At 45.0% G+C, this 9,783-nt stretch overlaps 1 protein-coding gene across 2 annotated transcripts in view; it reads right to left on the reverse strand.

Annotated features, from left to right (window-relative positions):
* Nucleotides 1–538: 538 nt before the first annotated feature.
* The window catches only part of LOC118360245 (troponin T, cardiac muscle-like), a 31,674-nt gene continuing 22,429 nt past the window's right edge, over nt 539–9,783 (reverse strand). The window contains exons 5-12 of one of the 2 annotated variants that reach the window (XM_052481186.1): nt 5,105–5,168; nt 4,676–4,792; nt 4,121–4,198; nt 3,893–4,000; nt 2,592–2,698; nt 2,372–2,503; nt 2,176–2,255; nt 539–1,640 (exon numbers count right to left, since the gene is read on the reverse strand). In XM_052481186.1, coding sequence (XP_052337146.1) covers nt 2,222–2,255; nt 2,372–2,503; nt 2,592–2,698; nt 3,893–4,000; nt 4,121–4,198; nt 4,676–4,792; nt 5,105–5,168 — 640 coding nt within the window. In that variant the 3' untranslated portion in view covers nt 539–1,640; nt 2,176–2,221. The other variant, XM_052481185.1, reaches the window with a different exon arrangement.

Genomic DNA, 9,783 nt, shown 5'->3' on the forward strand with positions numbered 1-9,783 from the left:
ATTACTTTTATTTGACCCTGCTGGTCATCTTTGAACATCTTGGCCATGTTCTGTTATAATCTCCACCCGGCACAGCCAGAAGAGGACTGGCCACCCCTCATAGCCTGGTTCCTCTCTAGGTTTCTTCCTAGGTTCTGGCCTTTCTAGTTTTTCCTAGCCACCATGCTTTTACATCTGCATTGCTTGCTGTTTGGGGTTTTAAGCTGGGTTTCTGTATAACACTTAGTGACATCAGCTGATGTAAGAAGGGCTAAATGATAAATACATTTGATTGATTGATATGAATGCATGTCCTTATAAACCAACATAGGAATGTTTGCAAAGACTGCGTTCACGGTGAATGCTGCATGTGTCGACTCAAGAGGAAATTACCTTCACATTTCAATCGCGATACTGCTCAGATCTTCAGGGCTACAGATTGAATGGAGCCCTAATACTGTATTTGACTGTTAGGGCTTGTGCTCTGCTCCCAAACCCCTGACAACCCCCTGACAACACACATACAAGCACATACACACACACCATCACAGACCAAAAATGAGATGAAGTATTTTATTTACACCACACACTATGGGGAAAGAAATAGAAAATATCAAACCAGGTTTGGGAGAGGAAGGAAGAGGGTAAGGAGACGAGGGAGGGACAGGGAGAAAGAGACAGTTGTAGGAAGAGAGAGAGATGTAGGAAGGAGAGAGAGATGTAGGAAGGAGGGAGGGAGAGATGTAGGAAGGAGGGAGGGAGAGATGTAGGAAGGAGAGAGATGTAGGAAGGAGAGAGAGATGTAGGAAGGAGGGAGGGAGAGATGTAGGAAGGAGGGAGGGAGAGATGTAGGAAAGAGAGAGAGATGTAGGAAAGAGAGAGAGATGTAGGAAAGAGAGAGAGATGTAGGAAAGAGAGAGATGTAGGAAGGAGAGAGAGATGTAGGAAGGAGAGAGATGTAGGAAGGAGAGAGATGTACGAAGGAGAGAGAGATGTAGGAGGGAGGGAGATATGTAGGAAGGAGAGAGATGTGGGAAGAGAAAGATGTAGGAAGGAGAGAGATGTAGGAAGGAGGGAGAGATGTAGGAAGGAGGGAGAGATGTAGGAAGGAGGGAGAGATGTAGGAAGGAGGGAGAGATGTAGGAAGGAGGGAGAAATGTCAGAAGGAGAGAGATCAGACAGTAGACAAATAGGCCAGACAGCTGATCTCCTCAGCCAGTCTACTTCAGTCCCTCAGCCAGTCTACTTCAGTCCCTCAGCCAGTCTACTTCAGTCCCTCAGCCAGTCTACTTCAGTCCCTCAGCCAGTCTACTTCAGTGCCTCAGCCAGTCTACTTCAGTCCCTCTTCAGACTACTTCAGTCCCTCAGCCAGTCTACTTCAGTCCCTCAGCCAGTCTACTTCAGTCCCTCAGCCAGTCTACTTCAGTCCCTCAGCCAGTCTACTTCAGTCCCTCAGCCAGTCTACTTCAGTCCCTCAGCCAGTCTACTTCAGTCCCTCAGCCAGTCTACTTCAGTCCCTCAGCCAGTCTACTTCAGTCCCTCAGCCAGTCTACTTCAGTCCCTCAGCCAGTCTACTTCAGTCCCTCAGCCAGTCTACTTCAGTCCCTCAGCCAGTCTACTTCAGTCCCTCAGCCAGTCTACTTCAGTCCCTCTTCAGACTACTTCAGTCCCTCTTCAGACTACTTCAGTCCCTCAGCCGGTCTACTTCAGTCCCTCAGCCAGTCTACTTCAGTCCCTCAGCCAGTCTACTTCAGTCCCTCAGCCAGTCTACTTCAGTCCCTCAGCCAGTCTACTTCAGTCCCTCAGCCAGTCTACTTCAGTCCCTCAGCCAGTCTACTTCAGTCCCTCAGCCAGTCAACTTCAGTCCCTCAGCCAGTCTACTTCAGTCCCTCAGCCAGTCTACTTCAGTCCCTCAGCCAGTCTACTTCAGTCCCTCAGCCAGTCTACTTCAGTCCCTCAGCCAGTCTACTTCAGTCCCTCAGCCAGTCTACTTCAGTCCCTCAGCCAGTCTACTTCAGTCCCTCAGCCAGTCTACTTCAGTCCCTCAGCCAGTCTACTTCAGTGCCTCAGCCAGTCTACTTCAGTCCCTCTTCAGACTACTTCAGTCCCTCAGCCAGTCTACTTCAGTCCCTCAGCCAGTCTACTTCAGTCCCTCTTCAGACTACTTCAGTCCCTCTTCAGACTACTTCAGTCCCTCTTCAGTCCCTCTTCAGTCCCTCTTCAGTCCCTCTTCAATATCTCTCTACTTCCTCAGGCCTCTCTTGGTTCTCTTGGTGCTGCAGAATAGAGGACACTTATTTACACAGTTTGTGTGTGTCTGTATGTGCGTGTGCGTGTGCGTGTGCGTGTGCGTGTGAGTGTGTGTCTCTGTGTGTGTAAGGGTTGTCCGTACGTCTTCTGGTGGTCTGACACTCTGTTGCGGAGGACGTTGATGTCATACTTCTGTCTGCTAATCTGATACTGCAGATCAAACTTCTCCGCCTCCAGCTGCTGCTGCCACAACCACAGCTCCTGGGCCTTGTCTCTGCACAGAGAGAGAGAGGTTAGGATCTAGTAGTAGTATAGTGTAATACACATTATTGTAGTAGTATAGTATAGTTGTAGTATTGCACTTCAGTTTGTCCTGGCTCATGTTCTCGATGTCCAGAGACTTCCGTCTGTCCTGTAGAATCTTCTTCTTCTTCTCTCTCTCTGTCTGTCTCTTCCCTCTGACCTCCATCTAGTCATATCATAATAATGAGATACATGTATATAATAATAATAATAACGAGTTAATATAATAATCTACTGATAATGTTGTGGTAGCAGAATCAGAATTAGTTAAGATGTTTTATTTACATAATAATACTTATGTGAGATATTTGTCATTAGGATGTTTTCTTTTGGACAATACTGTTGGAAGTTTGCAGTTATCCCTTCTCTGCTAGGGCTTAGTCACTAGGGGCCCAGAGAGGGGAGAGGTCAGGCTTGTCTTCATATGTCAATGTGACGCTATGAAGAATATCAGAAGGGGAGGAGGACAGAATGGAGGCTTGTCTTCTTATGGGAATGTGTCTGTTAAACCATGTGACGCTATGAAGAATATCAGAAGGGGAGGAGGACAGAATGTGTCTGTTAAACCAGGTGATGCTATGAAGAATATCAGAAGGGGAGGAGGACAGAATGTGTCTGTTAAACCATGTGATGCTATGAAGAATATCAGAAGGGGAGGAGGACAGAATGTGTCTGTTAAACCATGTGATGCTATGAAGAATATCAGAAGGGGAGGAGGACAGAATGTGTCTGTTAAACCATGTGATGCTATGAAGAATATCAGAAGGGGAGGAGGACAGAATGTGTCTGTTAAACCATGTGATGCTATGAAGAATATCAGAAGGGGAGGAGGACAGAATGGAGGCTCCTCTTCTTATGGGAATGTGTCTGGAACTATTGTATGTCCCCTCTGAGGTTCAGGGGGGTGTATTTGAGATGGGACTATCTAGAATTGACCATTGATATATGCCATTGGATGAGGTAATGGTTTGGTAATATGAAGTACCAAGAACAAGATAAGAACTTTGTTTAGGAGACCAAACTGAACGATAATTTATAGCTAATGCTATCTAGCTATGGGATACTCCTCTTTCAAGTAAAAGGTTCTTTGTGTAATGTTCCTAAGATCTGTGTTTCGTCATGTGAGTTGAGATGGGTGTGTCTTGGCTATAAATGATACTAAGAACTGTTTTGTAAGCACTCAGAGAATTCATTTATAGACACTGAATTAATCTGAGAGTCACATTGCTATGGTGATGCTCATATATAATTAAAGATTGACTTTATAATATACTCTGACTTGTGTGTGGTTTGCTCTCTGAATGTTTAGTAATACAGGAAATTACCACGACAATGTACATACAGTGTATTATAATAGTACCTTCTGCATGTAGCCTCCAAAGTGTAGGCTAGTCAATGTCTTCTTCTTCTTAGCATCATCATCTGCTTTCCTCTTTGCCTCCTCCTCCTCTTTACGAGTCCTCTCATCCTGGAGAGAAAGCGAGAGAGAGAGAGAGAGAGAGAGAGAGAGAGAGAGATCACCCATAAAAAGCTGCTAGTCAGGTTCAATACCTGATACACAGTGCCACTGAGACTCTCTCTCTCTTACCTCCAACCTCTTCTGTCGTTCTTTCTCTCGTTCACTGCGGATCCTTTGCTGCTCTGATCGTTCAGAACGCCGCTTCTCCTAGAGAGAATATCCAGATCCCTAACTTTAGGAATGACATGAGTGTAGTGTACAATGCTCTCTAAAAGTAAATACTAGCTCGTTTGAGGGACAAGATTCAGAGGAGGGGCTAATTTGACTGTCAGAAGTCTGGGGAGGAGCTAGTTTGACTGACAAGTCAGGGGATGGCCTAGTTATGAGTGACAGGGGGCTAGTTTGAGTGACATGGGTCTGGGGAAGGGCAGGGGCAGGGGCTAATTTGAGTAACAGGGGTCTGGGGCTTTGAGTGATAGGGTCTGTGAGGGGGAGGGGCTGGTTTGAGTGACAGGGTTTTGGGAGGGGAAGGGGCTAATTTGAGTGGCAGGTGTCTGGGAGAGTGCTAGTTTGAGTGACGGGACTGGGAGGGGCAAGTTTTAGTGACAGGAGTCTGGAAGGGACTAGTTTGAGTGACAGAGGTCTGGGAGCGGCTAGTTTGAGTGACGTGTCTGTGCCACTCACAATCCTGTCTGTGAGGTTGATAAGCTCCTCCTCCTCCTTCTTCCTGCTTTCAAAGTGAACCTCGATCAGTGTCTGCAGCTCATTCAGGTCCTTCTCCATGCGCTTCCTGTGGATGTCCTGCAGAAATAAAAACAATTAAGATCCTTCTCCATGCACTTCCTGTGGATGTCCTGCAGAAATAAAAACAATTAAGATCCTTCTCCATACACTTCCTGTAGATGTCCTGCAGAAATAAAAACAATTAAGATCCTTCTCCATACACTTCCTGTAGATGTTCTGCAGAAATAAAAACAATTAAGATCCTTCTCCATGCGCTTCCTGTGGATGTCCTGCAGAAATAAAAACAATTAAGATCCTTCTCCATGCACTTCCTGTGGATGTCCTGCAGAGATGATAACAGCAGTATAGTATATCCAGTCACATACTTACATCAAAATCTACCTTCTCTCCATCTGGGATCTTAGGTGGGATCAGGTTGGGCATTATGAACGGCCTGAGAGAGAGAGAGAGAGAGAGAGAGAGAGAGAGCGAGAGAGAGAGAGAGAGAGAGAGAGAGAGACTTCAACTACAGGAAACGGAGGGCCGAACATGCCCCCATTTACGTCGACATGGCTGTTGTGGTGCAGGTCGAGAGATTCAAATTCCACAGTGTCCACATCACTAAGGATCTATCATGGGGTCCAAACACACCAACACAGTAGTGAAGAGGGCACGACAACGCCTCAGGAGGTAAAAAAAATATCTCAAAACGTTCTACAGCTTCAGCATCGAGACCAGCTTGACTGCCTGGCAAATCAAAATCAAAGTTTATTTGTCACGTGCGCCAAATACAACAGGTGTAGTGAAATGCTTACTTACAGGCTCTAACCAATGGTGGGGGGAAAAAAGTATGTGTGTGTGTGTGTGTGTGTGTGTGTGTGTGTGTGTGTGTGTGTGTGTGTGTGTGTGTGTGTGTGTGTGTGTGTGTGTGTGTGTGTGTGTGTGTGTGTGTGTGTGTGTGTGTGTAAAAGAAATAAAACAACCGCAAAAAGACATTTGAAAACAGAGCAGCAAGGCATACCTGTTAGTCAGGCTTGTTGAGGTAGTATGTACATGTAGGTATCGGAACATTTATTGAGTAAATGAATGTCTTCTGAGTGCCACCATGTGAAGATCATCAAAGGTAAGGGATTCGTTTTATCTCTAATTCTGAGTTTTGTAACGGTTCTGCTTGGCTGGTTACTGTTTGTAATAATTTGTCAACTGGGCTATGTTCTGGGCTAGGTATGTTCTGGGCTAGGTATGCATTTTATTAATCTGACACAGTGGTTGGATTAACAAGAAGTTAATCTTTAAACCTATGTCAAATATATTTTGTTTTCTGAATTTTTATAATTAGCATTTCTGTTTTTGAATTTGGCGCTCCAACTCGAGCTGTACCTGGCTACCGTGGGACCAACTCCCTCAGTGGAGGAGAGTGTGAGTATCCTCGCCTCCTGCCTGATGGGTCGTGCTCTGGAGTGGGCCAACGCGGTCTGGAATGGCCCAGACTCGGCGAAAGGAGCACTACCCAGAATTCACGCGTCGCTTTCGTGCCATATTTGACCACCCTCCAGAGAGCAGGTGAGCGACTATTCCATTTTAGGCAGGAGAAGAGGAGTGCACAGGAACCCTGAATATGCCGATTTGGCTATCGCTTTCTGTAAGAAGAGGGCGACTAAATTACCACCTCATCGAAAGGGGGATTGTGCGATAAATCTCCAGGTAAACGCTGCGCTTCCCAGGAGTCAAGTGTACCCATTGCCACAGGAGGAGACGTTGGCTATGGAGACATACGTCACGGAATCTCTGAGACAGGGGTCATTCATTTCACCCGTCTCCTCGAGTTTCTTTTTTGTGAAGAAAAAGGAGGGAGGTCTGTGTCTGTGCATTGATTAAAGAGGTCTAAATTCCATCACGGTGGGGTTTAGTTACCCTTAACCTTTCATCTAAGGTGGTGGAAAGGAACTGGACCTCAGGAGCGCATATAATCTGGTGCGTATTTGGGATGGAGACGAGTGGAGAACCTCGTCATGCCATATATATACAGTGGGGAGAACAAGTATTTGATACACTGCTGATTTTGCAGGTTTTCCTACTTACAAAGCATGTAGAGGTCTGTCATTTTTATCATAGGTACACTTCAACTGTGAGAGACGGAATCTAAAACAAAAATCCAGAAAATCACATGGTATGATTTTTAAGTAAATAATTAGCATTTTATTGCATGACATAAGTATTTGATCACCTACCAACCAGTAAGAATTCCGGCTCTCACAGACCTGTTAGTTTTTGTTTTAAGAAGCCCTCCTGTTCTCCACTCATTACCTGTATAAAAGACACCTGTCCACACACTCAAACAGACTCCAACCTCTCCACAATGGCCAAGACCAGAGAGCTGTGTAAGGACATCAGGGATAAATTGGAGACCTGCACAAGGATGGGATGGGCTACAGGACAATAGGCAAGCAGCTTGGTGAGAAGGCAACAACTGTTGGCGCAATTATTAGAAAATGGAAGAAGTTCAAGATGACGGTCAATCACCCTCGATCTGGGGCTCCATGCAAGATCTCACCTCGTGGGGCATCAATGATCATGAGGAAGGTGAGGGATCAGCCCAGAACTACACGGCATGACCTGGTCAATGACCTGAAGAGAGCTGGGACCACAGTCTCAAAGAAAACCATTAGTAACACACTACGCCGTCATGGATTAAAATCCTGCAGCGCACGTAAGGTCCCCCTGCTCAAGACAGTTCATGTCCAGGCCCATCTGAAGTTTGCCAATGACCATCTGGATGATCCAGAGGAGGAATGGGAGAGGGTCATGTGGTCTGATGAGACAAAAATAGAGCTTTTTGGACAAAACTCCACTCCACTCGCCGTGTTTGGAGGAAGAAGAACGATGAGTACAACCCCAGGAACACCATCCCAACTGTGAAGCATGGAGGTGGAAACATCATTCTTTGGGGATGCTTTTCTGCAAAGGGGACAGGACGACTGCACCATACTGAGGGGAGGATGGAGGTGGCCATGTATCGCGAAATCTTGGCCAACAACCTCCTTCCCTCAGTAACAGCATTGAAGATGGGTCGTGGCTGGGTCTTCCAGCATGACAACGACCCAAAACACACAGCCAGGGCAACTAAGGAGTGGCTCCGTAAGAAGCATCTCAAGGTCCTGGAGTGGCCTAGCCAGTCTCCAGACCTGAACCCAATAGAAAATCTTTGGAGGGAGCTGAAAGTTCGTATTGCCCAGTGACAGCCCCAAAACCTGAAGGATCTGGAGATGGTCTGTATGGAGGAGTGGGTCAAAATCCCTGCTGCAGTGTGTGCAAACCTGGTCAAGAACTACAGGAAACATATAATCTCTGTAAATTGCAAACAAAGGTTTCTGTACCAAATATTAAGTTCTGCTTTTCTGATGTATCAAATACTTATGTCATGCAATAAAATGCAAATTAATTACTTAAAAATCATACAATGTGAATTTCTGGATTTTTAGATTCCGTCTCTCACAGTTGAAGTGTAGCTATGATAAAAATTACAGACCTATACATGCTTTGTAAGTAGGAAAACCTGCAAAATCGGCAGTGTATCAAATACTTGTTCTCCCCTCTCTATATATATAGCCTTGCTGTCCCCAGTCCACCTGGCCATGCTGCTGCTCCAGTTTCAACTGGCCTGGGCCCTAGGACCATGTCCCAGGACTACCTGACATGAGGACTCCTTGCTGTCCCCAGTCCACCTGGCCATGCTCCTGCTCCAGTTTCAACTGTTCTGCCTTACTATTATTCAACCATGCTGGGTCATTTATGAACATTTGAACATCTTGGCCACGTTCTGTTATAATCTCCACCCGGCACAGCCAAAAGAGGACTGGCCACCCCACATGCTCTCTCTAATTCTCTCTTTCTTTCTCTCTCTCTCGGAGGACCTGAGCCCTAGGACAGTGCCCCAGGACTACCTGACATGATGGCTCCTTGCTGTCCCCATTCCACCTGACTGCTGCTGCTCCAGTTTCAACTGTTCTGCCTTATTATTATTCGACCATGCTGGTCATTTATGAACATTTGAACATCTTGGTCATGTTCTGTTATAATCTCTACCCGGCACAGCCAGAAGAGGACTGGCCACCCCACATAGCCCGGTTCCTCTCTAGGTTTCTTCCTAGGTTTTGGCCTTTCTAGGGAGTTTTTCCTAGCCACCGTGCTTACACCTGCATTGTTTGCTGTTTGGGGTTTTAGGCTGGGTTTCTGTACAGCACTTTGAGATATCAGCTGATGTACGAAGGGCTATATAAATAAATTTGATTTGATTTGATTTGATTTGATGTTATTTTATACTCCCTGTATAGAGCCATGTTATTTTATACTCCCTGTATAGAGCCATGTTATTTCATACTCCCTGTATATATATATATATATAGCCATGTTATTTTCTACTCCCTGTATATATATATAGCCATGTTATTTTCTACTCCCTGTATATATATATAGCCATGTTATTTTCTACTCCCTGTATATATATATATATATATAGCCATGTTATTTTCTACTCCCTGTATATATATATAGCCATGTTATTTTCTACTCCCTGTATATATATATAGCCATGTTATTTTCTACTTCCTGTATATATATATATATACACAGTGGGGGGAAAAAGTATTTAGTCAGCCACCAATTGTGCAAGTTCTCCCACTTAAAAAGATGAGAGAGGCCTGTAATTTTCATCATAGGTACACTTCAACTATGACAGACAAAGTGAGGGGGGAAAATCCAGAAAATCACATTGTATGAATTTTTTATGAATTTATTTGCAAATTATGGTGGAAAATAAGTATTTGGTCACCTACAAACAAGCATGATTTCTGGCTCTCACAGACCTGTAACTTCTTCTTTGAGAGGCTCCTCTGTCCTCCACTCGTTACCTGTATTAATGGCACCTGTTTGAACTTGTTATCAGTATAAAATACATCATATATGCCATTTAGCATATATACAACCTCAAACAGTCACACTCCAAACTCCACTATGGCCAAGACCAAAGAGTTGTCAAAGGACATCAGAAACAAAATTGTAGACCTGCA

This window comes from Oncorhynchus keta, chromosome 27 (assembly GCF_023373465.1).
Source record: "Oncorhynchus keta strain PuntledgeMale-10-30-2019 chromosome 27, Oket_V2, whole genome shotgun sequence".
Classification (NCBI taxonomy): Eukaryota; Metazoa; Chordata; class Actinopteri; order Salmoniformes; family Salmonidae; genus Oncorhynchus; species Oncorhynchus keta.